Raw genomic sequence first — 16,057 nt, 5'->3', positions numbered from 1 at the left:
TATTGATTTATTCGCAGATGGAGCTATTGTTGAAATTTTTTAATCAAAACTATAATTTTTGTCTGAAACATTTTTCTGTATTTTCCATATTTTTCAAGATATTTAAAATAAATCATCCTATATACACTCATATATTTAACTATCTATATTACAACTTTTTATATAAACTTGTTATAATTAATAATATATAATATATAAATACTTGTAATAATGAAATACATTAATAACTATATCAAATAGTACAATAATACACAATCACAATTTTTTAATTTAATGAGATCGCGCTATTTCTGAGAAGAATTCTAAAATATCTTGTATGGTAAATTCGAGTGTCACATTGCTATCTGGATAACAGCGCTGGATTAATTCTTCAATGTTTCTATATTGCGCAATAAATTCATTTTGCATCTCACGCCATACAACCTGGAGACATTAAAAATAAGTAAGATAATTATAACACTGAAGAAAGTAGCTTATGTTAGGGAATGTATTGAAATTATTGCATTATCGAAAATACAAGATTTGTCATATTCTCCTTACTTGTAATAAATTTTCCTCTTCGCACAAATGCTTCTCAACTTTTCGATATAAATTTTCAAGACCTTTCTTAACTTCTCTCGCTGGATATTCCTTCAGTACGCGTCGCAATTCTTGCTTACTGAAGGCCATCTGATAACTGACTTCAGATTCTTTCACACCGGCTCCTACTTTGGCTTGTACACCTTCGAAGAAAAGCTGAAAAATAGATATTTCTGATTAACGAATTCTTGTACAATCATAAAAATCTCTTTAAATGACAACATACGTTAAGTTTTTCAAGAGGCCGTCCAAAATATTGCGTAACATAAGCACGAAGAGCGTCTTGATATTTTTGTTTAGCTTCCTTCCGTTCGTGATCCAAAACCGAGATTTTTAGTTGTGAAAGGAGGTCATAGAGATGATGAAAATTTTCTATAAAGTATGAAAAATATTAATTATTATAAATAATAATTATTAGTAATTGAAATTAAATAGGTTATTTTATTAATTAGTAAAGAATTTTCCACTTACCCATTTTTATGACTTCTTGCGGCGTTTTGTGATGTTCTCGGCTGTGAATAACGATAGCCTCGAACATCGCACTCACGAGTTTTGTGTACCATTTTTCAAGATCAACTTTCCTATCAGAATTGCGGAAAATCTTCTCCGCGGTTCTCGCAAATGGTCCAAAATTCTCTATATATGGCAATATACCGCATTTGTGTCGGCGATTGACCTTCGTATCACATAATATAGATTGCAGCTGCGCTTGCATGAACTTATCGAATGCTCTTTTCACATGAATTAGAGCGGATGCGAATGTCATCGATAGAAATGAACCGGTGTCTTGAGCGGACATAACGTGCTGTGACAAACGTACTAATACGTACATGCACCAACTGCAAACAACACACAATTATATTTTTTTTATAATTGAAAACTGTTTAAGAAAATACTAGATATTTTTGAATGAAAAAAACTGTTTAAGAAAGTACTAGATATTTTTGAATGAAAAAAATTATTTCTTCGAATGCACTCACAAGCTATCGATTTTGTCCAAGAAACCAATAAAATTGTTTAATTCGGTTTCCAATGATGGGAATATTGCAGCCATTGTTGCACGAACGTCTTCGTTCACTTGACGTTCCAATCTTTTACTTGTCGTCGAAGTTACCGATCCGGGACTTGCCGCGCCATTACTTACGTTCTCCACTTCTTCCATCTCGCTGCTCTATACAAAGCAACAAATATTCATGTTCATAAAGAAGCTGTATAAAAAGTCATTAATATACTTACTTTGGAGGGCGAGAGGACAGAATCTAATTGAAGAAATGAAACACAGAAGCCTTGTTCGGCAAGACACACCGGCTGCATCTGTGAAAGTACGCAATCGAGGACTGAATCTAAAAGATTCCCTTCATCTACCGGAATCCATATTTCGCCGCTCAGCAAACAAATGGGTGCCGGATTGAGTAAGTCTTCACCTTTTTGACCGCTAGACTTCGATGTATTTGCTTAAAATTCGTATGTACTTATTAATACATAACTTCTTATTAATATATAAAATTTATAAAAATTATATGGAATCAAATATAAATATCTTTATATATTTATTATTTTACCATTTATTTATTAATTAATGCTCTACTATGAGATATTTATTGTTCTACCTTGTAGACGTTTGCTGATAAGTTTATTCTTAGCTTCCTCGAAAAAGCGTTTCAGATCCCTCTTGTATAACTTACTCATAGTATCAGTATAGACTTTGGTTAACTGTACAAAGGCTTTATTGTCTAATGCTCTTAGTAACTGCATCAATTCAGTATACGGTACAAGCTCATTATGAACTCCTTGATGAGTTGGTAAAATTAAATCTGTCATAGCAGTCGATGTATCTCCGATATCATTACCCTAAAATTTGATTAGAAAATTGAAATAAATATTCTTGTTTTAATCATATATTTAAAATGTAATTAAATTTTTATAATCACGTTATATTGGCAAAAAAAGATAAGATATTAAAAATAATTATAAAATTACCAAATGTATAAAAAGATTATTTAAATGTCTAGCAACAATGACTGAGAATTTTGCTTTGAGCTTGTCCAATCGCCTTTTTTGTTCAGTGACAGCACTCAATTTGTCCAATCCTGGTGGAAGAGATGCTGTAATGGCTTTCAAGAGTGCTGCACCCGCAAGACCAAGTTCTTCTCGTTCTCCTGGAAGCTCAGCTTCGTTTAAAGTACGTTGATGCGTTGCAGAAATATCTAACTGTGACTTGAAGAATAAAATTATTTTATCAACAGTTTCAGCCGATATAAATTTGGAATCTAACAGGACATGCAATTCTAATTACATATTTATATTTTTACTTAAAAAATTGAATTTTCTATCAGATATCAAGCTAATTATGATAAAATTTAATTATATGCAATAATATTATTTTTATTAATTACTTACAATCACTAAGTTTAGCTTATCCAATAAAAGCCTCGCATTATTATTCGCTGTATGTATAGCCTGATTTTTTTGCCCGACTCGAGCCATAACTTCTCTTATTCTTCCTAATGCTTCATCGTATGCCGCTAATCGCGCTTCTACAATAGAAGCTTCGATTATTGCTGCATCTATACTGTTCATCAGTTGGGTTACTCTTTGCTCTGATGCTAAGACCGAATGTACATTTTCCTATATAAGAACACAATAAAACATTAATATTTCACAATATCATCAATTTGCATATATTATCAATATGCTTATTGTAATATTTTTGATAGAAAAAATTAAATATTATTACTTTACCCCATCAAGAATAGACAAATCTTTTGAAAGAGTTTCCATAAAAAGCTCAGCATTGGAAACAGCATATTCACAATTATCCATCATTTGCTTCAAATCAGTAGCCTCCTTTTCAGTAATAGGTTGGTAGTCTGAACTGATAGGTGATGCCAAAAGATCTGAAAATTATATAGATAAAATCAACAATTAAAAAATTTTTAAACAAATATAAAGGAAGATACATTCACAATTGTAGACTTATTATATTAAGAAATACCAGGTGTAAATGTAATACTGTCGCTTTCCTTCAATGCAATTGGATCAATCAACCATTCCTTGGGAATATTTTTAAACTCTGGCCTCTGAGCTAGACTACACGAATAAGTATACAAATTACTAATAAACGTTCGTCTTTCCTGTACTGTAGTAGATGACCATTTGTAAACTTTATCAATATGCAATTCTATATCCATGGAATCATTTTTCACACCATCTACAATTTGTATATCACTTAGAGACCATGATTGTTTTTTCTTATAAACATTTTTGTCATTCTTCTTCACTTGATACAGTATAAGAGATCCTGGCGTGTCTGTTGTTGTAGCCAAGCATAGAAAACTCATCTTTTTTTTCTTATAAGCTTTGCTGACATAGCATACGCTGAGTAGCTTTTCATCACTGGGAGTGAAAATTTCCCTTTGCAGAGTATGTCGAATGGCTGCCATCGCTGAGACTTAATTAGTTAATATAGTCTAATATTTTTTACTTATGTTCCTCGTTATGACTTAGATATTTTATCTAACATTTCTTGAAATTCTTGGATTCTTTTATTTTGAGTGAAATCGGCGGTGTCGATTAAGCCTAATTTTATCAAAATCAGAGGTGAAGATCGGTAAATAAATAGTTCTAAACAATTACCCTAAATTTTGTAGATAAAATTAATAAATAATTTAACAATTAAACTGTATAGTATTTTGAAATTATTGTATTAACAAGATTAAAAATTAAATAATTGAATTCAACGTCGTGTAACAAAATCTATAATCTATTTATTTATTAACGAAACAATTAATAATGTGACTGTCTTAAAAAATTGTGAAAAGGGAGGTTATATTTTCTACGAATAAAAAATATACATTTCTCATTGTAATATATTTGAAATGAAACTTACGTAAGCATTGTTGAAAATCTTCACGTCAAGCAGTCATACATACATACACACATACACAATTTCGTAATAATCTCGTCACAAAATTGTCAAGATTGTTTTTCCTTCCGAATCGTTCGAGTATCTGTATTTAAGTACAGCTTCTGTATTTAATTGAGAGCCATATGAATCACTGAATCATCGTGAATATCTGTCGCAATTTTTAAAAGCTTAAATTAAAAAGAAAGTATAGAAATAAAAAAATACGATTTAAACTGACCTCGCATCGTATACTACAGTGTCGAATGTAGCATCACGTTGACACTTTGCAGTGCGTCACGATAGAGAGTATCGCATCGGTAGGAGTGATGTAGTGAATGTAACACGAAGACTCAACAATGCGATAAGAATGAGGCGCGCGTGGCCTGCCGTTGCTCAGTTGTTCGCTCTGAAATGTTACAGGTAAGAAAAAAAATTAACAACGCAAAATCCATCTAAGTAAACACGTGGCTGAAAATAAAACAAATGGAACATCATCATTGGGAAGTAGACTTGTTTTTTTTTTTTCTAATTTTAGAAGATAAATTTCTCGTCGTGTCACAGTGAAATCTCCCTATATTTACTACGTTTCAGCATTCAGCCGGCGAAACATTATATGAGCACGATGGCACATCCGTTAATAGCAGTATGCCAAATGCGATCGATAGCTGATAAGGTGAAGAATCTGGAGGTTGTGATTGAATTAGTTGCTGAGGCCAAACGTAGATCAGCCACGGTGTGTAGACTCGATAAATTAATATCGCACATGAAATCGACGTTCTTCTTTCCTCTAATTTTTGTTTAATGTTTGTTTAATGTTCACAGATGGCATTTCTTCCTGAAGCCTGCGACTTCTTGGCAGATAACAAGAAGGACACTGTCGCTATGGCTGAACCCCTGACTGGACAGACAGTAACATCTTACAAAGAAATCGCTATCAAAAATAATATCTGGTTGTCCTTGGGTGGAATTCACGAAGCTGTAAATCCGTTTTATCTTAATATCTCTGCTTTACATCAATTTAAATTGTATAAAAGACCGAGTAACTATTTTTAAGTAATATATGTGCCTGTCGTTTCAGTCAGATGATGCAGAAAAAATTTACAATACACATATATTGATAAATAACAAGGGACAACTAGTAGCTGCGTATAGAAAGATACATTTATTTGATATGGATAACAAGGATACCGGGGTACGTTTGATGGAATCAGATTATGTGCTTAAAGGAACTGAGATCGTGCCACCTGTATCCACGCCAATCGGTAAACTCGCGCTTAGCATTGTATCCTTGAATAAGTTCATTTTTCTCTCCGTTGCAAATTACAAATGTACGCAGCAACGCTTAACAATAAACTCAGTGTTATGATATGCGTTTTCCCGAGCTGTCGCTGACTCTGCGAAATATGGGAGCGCAGATTCTCACGTATCCATCGGCGTTTACGTATCAAACCGGCGCCGCACACTGGGAGATGATGCTACGAGCACGTGCTATAGAAAATCAGTGTTATGTCGTCGCGGCAGCACAAACTGGCGCACACAATAAAAAAAGAGTGAGCTGGGGTCATGCCATGGTAGGCTATAATCTGCTTTCATATTTCTTTGGTAACATAAAATTTTAACACAAGAAATATAGAAGATGGACATGTTCAGTTATGACGGAATTGGCTAAATCTTGATGCAAATTATTTTTTGTATTTATATACATATATGAAAATTCAATAGCCTTGTTACCATCAATTATATACTATTACTTTTAAAAGGCTATCAATGTAGTCAAAATTATATATCCCCTTCAATAAATCAATTTAATAATATCGATTAAGAATTCTCTACAGGATAAATCTTATTATGAAAAATCACTCAGTCAGGATTCGAACCAGGACGTTCCTACTTTCCAGAACAGGCGTCTCTTTTCTCTTATGAAATTAAGATCCACCTTTTTTTTAGATTGTGGATCCTTGGGGTGCCATCATAGCACAGTGCGCAGAAAAAACGGGTATTGCTATAGCAGAAATTGATCTTGCGCTACTGGAAAAAGTTAGGAAAAATATGCCATGCGAAGAACACCGTCGCACTGACTTGTACTCCAAAATGGAATATCAAAAAATTATTTAATACAAAGGGTTTAATAAGAAAATGATTGTAATTATTGTAATTATTGTAATTATTGTAAACTATCACAATATTTTAATTTAAAATAAATTTCGGCAAAGGAATAGAAATCTAGAGTAAATGCATTATTATTAGTTTTATACTCAAAGTTATTGCAATTTGTTAAATTAAAATACATAGTTATTGTATTTTATCATTTTATTTACTAAAAAAAAACATCATTATATTATACCTTGGATAAACGCAGCAAATTGTTATTTAATATATAAATAAATTATATTCTTTTGGAATTTATTTTAGGTTAAATAATTTCATTGCTAAACATTAATTTGCTTTGCCTTGATGGTATATACTGTCAGCTATCTCTGCTTTCGATTGGATACCCATGAGTTCAACATCCACTCCTTGTAGCGCCCAATTATGTTCACAAATTTCTAATGCTTCCCATTCAGACTTAAAGGCTGCCTTTGGATCAGGTGGCATAGACATTGCAGCTCCTGACACTTGATCTTGCACTAGTCTTGTGGTATCAGCAGCATTATTTTCACCAAGTACAAGCGTATAAATGGACCTTAGTCCAAAAACATTGAGGAAATACCAGGAGGCCGAGGATACCCATGCAGCATCCAGTGTAACTAATTCTATACCCCGTTGTAACATTGGCTTGAAACGGAGCGTTAATGGAAATGGAACTTTAGCTGGAATTAAAATATTTATATTAAATTATAATCTTAAAAATCTTAAAAAAGAGATAATATTAAAGTTTAATTGAAAGATTCAATGGATAGATATGCAATAAATGTCCAGTAGTATTGTTATGCTATATACTTGTAACAAATCCAGAGAACATCCAGTTGATCCAACCACCGATCAGTACCATTGGCAAGACATTAGTTACATTTCCTTTTAGCATTTCAGTCATCATATTTGGATCGGTCATTGGATTTTGGGAAACTGGAGGACGCTTCTGAGTCTTAAAATACCCAGTCTCTTCGTTATTGAAGAAATGTCTTCTAGTCATAAACGCGACTTTCGGTATATATTGTCCATTTTCTCGAAGCAGTCTGGAGCGTATCATGACTTGACTGAAATACAAAATATTTAATACCGTAATCAATTTTCAGTTTCGCAAGAAATTCTTAGATTAAATCGATGGCTAGACAATGCAATTACCTGTCTTGCACTTGGTGAAGTTCGACCTTTTTTTGCGAGGCGAGCAATATCGAAACATAGTGACGGATTATACCGACTAGAAACGTAATGACTACTATAGGCAAGAATACCCAGCCTCGGATATTCGGATCCAGCAATAACTCAGCCATGTCAGCTGTTTCTGCAGCTAAAATCTATTCGCAACAACAAAAATAAGACACTGGATGGCGTAAAAGCTAGCTCATTGCGTCGCCACCATTTACAGGTTATGTCAACTAAATCTCCTTCAAACCGACTAATTAATTATACTGCTAACCTTTGACTATAATAAGTGTAAATGTTTTTATAGTCAAAGTGCTATCTCAACTTCTCTCAGAACCGAGATTCTGTACATGTCCACCGACACTATCGATATCGTTTAATTAACGACAGCCAATGACAGCCGCGCTTTTTTCCAAGATCGTCCTTGCTATTGGCTGTCGTTAGTTAACGTTGGACATGTCGGTGGACAGAATCCCGGAACTGCTCAAACAGATGATAGATAATTTCATCGTTTTATAATGGTAATGCTGAGTCAGCTAACAACTAAAAAGTTAAATCCCATCACTCTCGTTTTAAGTTAGGTTCCAAAATATTCTTTCCGAGGAAAATTTTACTTGAAATATATAATACATATGACGTATATTATATTGAATAAAATTTTCCTTAGAGAAAATATTTTGGGATGCAACCTTGGATTATGTCCGGAAATACCACTCGAATGATTCCTTATCGTTTTATTCTTGATCATCGAGTATTAAACAAGGATAAAATCATACACGGGAGCACTCGAATATTTCCAAACGTAGCCTTAGAGTTCACAAATTTCGATGACTGCTTTGCAGAAGCAGTAGAAGTGATCATGCGTTCAATTAATTACAAATTGTTCAATAATCCCGCAAAGATCCCTGGTCAAATAAGAAAACAAAAGCTAGATTCAAAATGATCAACGAAAAATTCAAAAATGATAAAACTGAAGGAAGTCATAATTGGCAAGAAATCTCATTCCCAGGATTCATCTCAGAATGAATATAAATTGAAGGAGATATTTCATGAGATATTTCAATACAATAAAATAAAGAGAGATTCATATTCTAACAAAAGATAACACAAAATAAAATTACATCTATATAAATGTTTTTCTAATGATACATCTATTATTATATCATAGTGTTTATGTATGATTTATTATATGGTTTCAGTAAAATGTTATTGCATCTCTTGTTAAAATATAATATGTACAAAAATTTTTATTTCAAAGAAAAGAGTTTATAAATATGTTTTTATACTCGCAAAACTCGGTATATGTCACTTATTTACAAATAAAATAGATACACATTCTTGTCTCGTATCCCTTTCTTTTTCTTTACAAAATGATGCAAATTCTAGTATGTAAAATATTTTTTTATTCTATTAGTTCTATATGTCATGACAATATGCAACTCGCATTTTTAATTTTTTTTCTTTTTTTTCTTTAAGATAATTTTAATATCATCTGATAAGTTACACAGTTAAAACATGTCCCTTAATTCCATAATGTACATACATGATACATTAATAGTTCATAACGGAATAACGGAAAGTGTTAACGAATATTATATATATTACATATATAAAAAAAGAGAGATACGTTCAAGTAAAATATCCACTTTTTAGGAATTAATTTATGATGTTTTGTTCTTAAACATGAATAATTGATCTTCTATTGAGGAGTAACTTTAATTTTCTATACAATTTTATTTCGAATTTTGACAATGTTAAAAGTATTAAAATAATTTTATGTTCAAAACATAAAAGAAATATATTTTATGCGATTCAACTAAATTAAAAAATCCAACTAATTGGAATGTAAATTACATATATACTATGAATCATTACTGTCTACTCATTATAAATATTATGTTTTATGGATGATCAATTTGCAATTATCTATATCCAATATTTTAAAAGCTACTCCTCAATGCTCGAATGTATCAATTAAATTATAACTAGATGCCGACTGCCATCTTAATATATACATATAAAATATAATAATTAGGATGCAATTGATTAGAACGCATTGAGATACATAATACATTTCAAGAATTTGCATATTTTCAAAATTTACAAATCGAAATTTACAAATACATCTTTACATAACTTAAATATATTCCCAACTTTTTCCGTTAGCTTCACATAAGACAAAATTAACAAACAAAAGGATTTAATTTACTTTGTATATAATTCTCAGAATTATATGTAGGTTACACAAACAGAAATAGCATTAATATATAACTGTGATAATGACTTTTACATACAAAAATACAATACGTTTTGTATTAATTTTATCTTATGTTGAGCTTTATTGCATATTGCCTTATTTTATATAATATGTATATAATCATGTGCTAATAACTTATTACTTCTTATTTAAAGAGGAATTAATCTACATGCATGTGCATTTATTTTATCAATTTTTTCTTTTCATGATCGATAAATTTTTTTATTGTAAACTAACTCCAAACAACTATGAGATCACACAGTTATATACTGTGAAAGTATATCCTATTGTTGACTATTATAAAAGAATTAAAAGAGAGAGAAAGATGTATGTATCTGTATTTAAGTGTAATTACAAATAACAACTGATGAATTCATAAGTGCTCTAGAAGAGCCCACACACATACACATATACATACACATACATGTGCAATCGTACACAAAAATAAAAAATATCCTATTTAGTAATATACTCAGTAATTTTGTACTAACGTTTCATACGCATTAATGAGTGATTAACACATTCAATTATATTCGCGTAAATTGAATAATATTCAGATATTTATATTATAATCAATATTATTTATATTACAAATTGATTCAACAAAATTATTTATAAATACAGCTTGTAAGTCTTTGACACAAGATAACTTTTACACATAAAAATATAAGTTTTATTTAATATGTACATATAGTAACTATAGAATCGGATTTTACCATTTGCTACCTATAGATATATAAATAGTATCATTCAAAAGAAAAATTATCCGTCTCATATTAAAAAAATATATATTTTTTTGTTATAAAGACATATATTAACTTATTAGTTTATACGCTATTTCTTTTTTAAATAAATATAATCCAAATTGTATTTAATTATGAATATTAAAAGAAAACATTTAATTTAAAAAAGCAATAGTTATTAAATATATATAATACTTATTTTTCCATACTATTTTTCCGACATAATATGACATAATAAAATTGTATTTATTTTTATTAATATCTTTTATCCAAGACAGTTTAGTAAAAATTTCTTGCTTTAGGCCAATATCTATAGTCTAATGGTAAATTCAACCCTATATAGTAATGCTATTTAACACGTTTTCAAGTTTCCAAATTCTAGGCAAATAAAAATATATTTATCTAAATATACCCTCGACTCCGTAAAATAATATAAATAATTTTTATAATTTGCATTACGTATAGACCTTCTTATTCTTCGTGTTTATTATTTAAATTCTTTATTAGTATATACGATTCAATTAGAGTATTTATCATTATTTCGATGCATTCTAAATTGTAGGATAGTTTAACAGATTGCTGTCCCACACGCTCTATATTTTAGAGATTGTAAAAATCAGTATGCAAAATAGATAACGATTTTTTTGTCATTGTATGTACAACTGGCAAGTTGAACGAGATATTTTCTGATGTGTAAATATTAAGTTCATCGGTTTTTGCATATTTAAATTTAATTCGCATTACTCAACTAATTCTCAGATAATTCGTATATTTGTGGTCTCAGCGTAAGCTAAATTCACAGATTTTTGAACAAGCAGATAAATACCATTTAAATATTTAGAATAGGTATATATGGTAAATATGCAGTATAACGCCCCCCTTCAATTTTCTTGTAATTTTGTAAATTTGTATATTTTTTGCGTAAAATATATTCTGAGAAGGCAAATCCCGTTTTTTTTAAATTAAATTTTAAAGTTTTTTGATATTGATAAATCAGAAAATGATAATTTATAATATAATATGACTGCGCATGCTCATTAAACACTTTTCTGCGCATGCTTATTAAAAATTAAACAAATATTCTCTGCTTTAGAAAAAAATTAAAAAAAAATAAAAAAGATAAATATAAATATAAATATTCTTCTTTTATAAATATTCTCTGCTTTCTCTGCTTTATTCTTCAGAAATTGCGTTTAAATATGCAAAATTAACTAATATCATCTGATTATGATCAGTCAAATTGCGATCTCAAAACATTTTACAAATAAATTTTGGTCATATATTAGCATCACCAACTGCGTTTTAAACAGCAAGCCAAGGATTATTATTAATTTGTTCAATATCTCATTTGTTGAATATCCCATTTTATACTTAATTTATCATTTAATTTATAAATGTATTTTAAATTAATTAAAGCAGAAAATATTCGTTTACTTTTTAATAAACATGTGTAGAAAAATGTATTATTTAATGAGCACAGTCACATATTATTAAATTATCATTTTCTGATTTATCGATATCAAAAAACATTAAAATTTAATTTTAAAAAATCGGGACTTGAGCAACAATTTTCCTTCAGAATATATTCTACGCATAAAAATATACAAATTTATAAAATTACAAGAAAATCGGAAGGAGGAGAGCATTAGACTGCATATTTACTTCTATATATATATATATATATATATATATATATATATATATATCCGCGAAGCAAGTGCTTTTACTATTATATATACATAGGATATGAATGGAGAACGTGTTCATCCGTTACTCCCGGTATAATAATATTTATAATATAATATAATAAGCTTTATATCTTATGATCTAAGCTAAGTAATTTAATCAAAAAGCGTTTCTTGAATTGTTTTAAAGTTAATTTTTAAGTTTTAAGTTTTAGTTGACCAGATTCCAACTATAAAATAGAATTTAAGGCAGCGTTAATAAAACATTTTTACTAGAAATTATTTAACTTAGAATATAAGGCTTAAGGTTTATTATACTTATTGTAGATTGAAAATTATTAAAATTATTAGAATCATAATATACTGCCAATCAACATGTGAGAATAAAATGTTTATGTTCTACAAAACTTGCCTTTTATACTATACAATTAACAGAATATTCAGATTACATTCATGCAATTTTAGAAAAACTAATGTATATAACGCATTATGGCCGGTATACATATATAGAAAGAGAAAAAAGAATTCATTTTTACATTTAAGATAGTCTTAAATGTAGCAAATAAAAATTAAATGCAAATTTAAAATGTCATAAATTAATTTAATATTAGCATCTTAAAATATTGTTTAAAATGGTCTAGAAACAAGAATGGATTATGAATACTGGTCTATATATAAAAATAACAGATGTTAAACCATAATAGCGATTAATTTTTAAGACAAAATTGACGTATAATTAAGTATTTAATAAAATTTCTATAATTTTTTTCATATCATACTGAAATATTTATAAATATTCCAGTAGTAAACTGTTAATAAACTTTCTTCTTTTATATACAATATAATATTTCATTAAAGTAATTTACCTTTGCATAAAATTCTTTATATCCTTTTTTATATTTATATCCTTTTGATTTTCATAATTGTCTATCAATAATTCTAGTTGAGCTATTTACATAATGCATATCGTTTTCCGTTGAGATGTTCACTAAACAATCACTGGTGCTGTCCTCCACAATGTTTATTTAAATATGATGTCACACATCAATTTGTATATCACTGTCTTCCGCCTCACTTTCAGTACTTACCATAGCATCTTCTCCCACTAACAAGGCAGCTGGTAAGTTCTGGGGTACATTATCAATATCTAATCTCGGTGTAGAATATACATTTAACACTTGTATCGTTGTGGGAGACGTCGAGAGACATTGTGGCACGGATCCTAGAGGATCTCCAGTTAGCGCATCGCAATCCAAGGAAGTAGACAGTTGTAATTGTAAATTATGAAGTTCAGGTATATGTGGACGGATCTGAAATGCATAAAGATTAGATATTTCATAATAGAAATAGATATACAATGAGCTTAAATTAAATAAAGATAATACCTTTAATCCATCTGCTGTATGAGGGTTTCTGCAACCTCTACATCTACATTCCACACAAGGTTTACTTTCTACATAGCAAGGACACCTCTGACCGCAACAGGTAAGTTTCCCAGGTATTGCAGTGGCATTGCCACATCTGCATCCTTTTCTTTTACTTCTAGCAGAACTTGATCTTGGCTTTTTAAAACTGCCTGAAGACTGCTCACAACAAAGCAAATTATATTATCAATATCCACAAGGAAGTATCAGTATAATTAAATAAAGATCAATGCAGAGGTAGTCAAAATTAAAGACTACTATAAATTTTTTTTAACGAAGCAAGACAAACGTCTGCATTGATCTTTCTTATGGGACCTAAGTGAACGTAAATCAAGATTTCTCTAAAACTAGTATTAGTATAAAAATAAAAGCGGCAAATATATACAATGGTTAATTAAGCTTAACTATAATTGTTAATAGATGTAAGTCAGAAAAATTATTATACCTTACAAGAAGTGTTAACGAAGAATGGACATCTTTAAGCATTTAAATAAAGATTATAGTGCAATATAAATCCTGTAAGGTGTAAGATTAACCGAATATCTATTGAAATTACTTTGCTGCCTTTTGAAGATTTTTTCTCAGAAGGGGTCCCATATTTAAGGTGGGAAGACGGAATGCATTTTACCCCTCCTACAGAGCCGTGCTGATTTCCATCTGTCTCCTGCTGTCCTGTGCTTTCCATGTCTTCTGTAGCTGCTGCTTTTCGTTTTATTGTAATTTTGTTACCAGATCCAGCATACATCACAGAATATATGGAAGATCCATTCGATACCGTACGAATTGTTGGCGATTCTAACAATAAAAACGAATTTAACAATGAAAATAATAAAAATTATTCATATGTTATTCATATAACAATTATATACATATATATATATATATATACATGTACATATACAACTCTCTTTCTCTCTCTCTCTCTCTCTCTCTCTTTCTCAGAAATTCACAGTAATATCTATTTTTAAAAAACATTTCTGTTATACATACCAGGTATGCTCTGGGACATCGCTTCAGTGGTCTGCATGCTATTCCCCTGCGTCTGAGTAGAGGTAGTGCTAGTATAAACACATGGTAGAATACTGTACGCAGATTTGGATAAGCCAGCATTGCTTTTAAACTCGTCTTTGAAACCCGCACCTTCTTGGATAAGCTCCATCAAACTGGTAGCACCGATGGTGGATGGTGCACCATTAGTGGTAGCGCTGCTCGCGGACGTGACAGTGAGCAACAAAGTGCGATAGATACCGGTGCTGGTTAAGTATTCACATAGTTTCTTATAACACTGCAATAATATTCGTAGCTGAACGTTCTCCACGTATTTGTCATAGTCCTTGCACCAGCCGCATGATGGCTTCAGCTTTTTGCGGCCACCACGGCAGCCGCGGCACACGTGATGCTGACAGTTGGTCTCGGTCGGAGTGTGCGGTTCGATCAGTAAATTCGAGCATACCGTGCAGCTGAGACTTTGCCGTAAATACGGCACCAACCTGTACAGATCCGTCCAGGAGTTGGGGTCCTCGGCATCCGCCTGCAGCACTAGCCGACACGTCGACACGTATAGACTCGTCGAGTTCATCGCGTCGCGCGCCTTTCCGCGCCCGGATTCATGCGATCCTCACACTCCTGTCTCTCTCTCTTTTGCGGGCGCGAATTATCAAGCCCTTAAACTTTACAGCCGCCGCCGTACGCGCGTAACCATCCTTCTCGCGCACACAAACAAAACATACGCCATGTTTCGTCGGCGAGTTCTCGACTTTCGCCGCGTTTCTACAGAGGACGCGTTGTGTATCTTTCGCGGCGTGACGCTGGACGCGTGACGTCACTGATATCTTACTTCTGAGATTTGACACGTAACATCAAAATCACAGCGGAGTATACTTTTTTGTTTTTTTCGAATTTATTCGCGTTTGAAATAGTGGTATATGTATTTATATGAATTTATATTTCCTTTTGTATTTTCGTCTTTTTGTATTTTTTGTTTTTTTTTTCTTTTGAAAGACCGAATAATTCTGATTTTATTTGTCGAAAAAGTGCAATATGGCAATCTTAAATAAACATTTTAAATAAATTCTATTTTAAATAAAATGTTTGACAAAAAACATAATTTAAACAAAAAATAATAGTGCCTGTTGATTTTAAGAATATTCGAAGAA

General features: G+C 31.0%; 4 protein-coding genes across 5 annotated transcripts; 1 reads left to right on the top strand and 3 right to left on the bottom strand.

Moving 5' to 3' along the window:
* Nucleotides 1-115: 115 nt before the first annotated feature.
* On the bottom strand, nt 116-4,608 carry Sec3 (exocyst complex component Sec3). The gene is made up of 12 exons (XM_089083923.1): nt 4,469-4,608; nt 3,575-4,158; nt 3,322-3,476; nt 2,980-3,207; nt 2,560-2,796; nt 2,190-2,430; nt 1,816-2,033; nt 1,560-1,750; nt 1,051-1,418; nt 806-951; nt 541-735; nt 116-423 (listed from the first exon to the last, which is right to left on the bottom strand). The coding sequence occupies exons 2-12, from the start codon at nt 4,020-4,022 to the stop codon at nt 271-273; spliced, it is 2,580 nt and encodes an 859-aa protein (XP_088940049.1). The 5' UTR covers nt 4,023-4,158; nt 4,469-4,608; the 3' UTR covers nt 116-270.
* A 162-nt stretch (nt 4,609-4,770) lies between these two features.
* Nucleotides 4,771-6,708, top strand: NitFhit (ntrilase and fragile histidine triad fusion protein NitFhit). Its single transcript, XM_011647042.3, has 6 exons — nt 4,771-4,906; nt 5,078-5,219; nt 5,309-5,464; nt 5,565-5,768; nt 5,845-6,057; nt 6,434-6,708. The coding sequence occupies exons 1-6, from the start codon at nt 4,854-4,856 to the stop codon at nt 6,599-6,601; spliced, it is 936 nt and encodes a 311-aa protein (XP_011645344.2). The 5' UTR covers nt 4,771-4,853; the 3' UTR covers nt 6,602-6,708.
* Nucleotides 6,709-6,778: 70 nt separating this feature from the next.
* On the bottom strand, nt 6,779-8,148 carry EMC3 (ER membrane protein complex subunit 3). Its single transcript, XM_011647039.2, has 3 exons — nt 7,772-8,148; nt 7,427-7,683; nt 6,779-7,296 (listed from the first exon to the last, which is right to left on the bottom strand). The coding sequence occupies exons 1-3, from the start codon at nt 7,918-7,920 to the stop codon at nt 6,923-6,925; spliced, it is 780 nt and encodes a 259-aa protein (XP_011645341.1). The 5' UTR covers nt 7,921-8,148; the 3' UTR covers nt 6,779-6,922.
* An 860-nt stretch (nt 8,149-9,008) lies between these two features.
* On the bottom strand, nt 9,009-15,675 carry msl-2 (male-specific lethal 2). 2 transcript variants are annotated; one of them, XM_089084014.1, is made up of 4 exons: nt 14,892-15,675; nt 14,458-14,696; nt 13,863-14,060; nt 9,009-13,787 (listed from the first exon to the last, which is right to left on the bottom strand). In XM_089084014.1, exons 1-4 carry the CDS (start codon nt 15,478-15,480, stop codon nt 13,515-13,517), a joined length of 1,299 nt encoding a protein of 432 aa, XP_088940140.1. In that variant the 5' UTR covers nt 15,481-15,675; the 3' UTR covers nt 9,009-13,514. The 2 variants fall into 2 exon arrangements, with proteins under 2 accessions (XP_088940140.1, XP_088940138.1); XM_089084012.1 differs by having other exon boundaries at nt 14,530-14,696; nt 14,892-15,672.
* Nucleotides 15,676-16,057: the final 382 nt, after the last annotated feature.

The sequence above is a fragment of the Pogonomyrmex barbatus genome, unplaced genomic scaffold (assembly GCF_055798465.1).
Source record: "Pogonomyrmex barbatus isolate J1 unplaced genomic scaffold, ASM5579846v1 scaffold1, whole genome shotgun sequence".
Classification (NCBI taxonomy): Eukaryota; Metazoa; Arthropoda; class Insecta; order Hymenoptera; family Formicidae; genus Pogonomyrmex; species Pogonomyrmex barbatus.
Note: the sequence above shows the minus strand (reverse complement) of the source record. Positions and strands in the feature narration are given on the sequence as shown.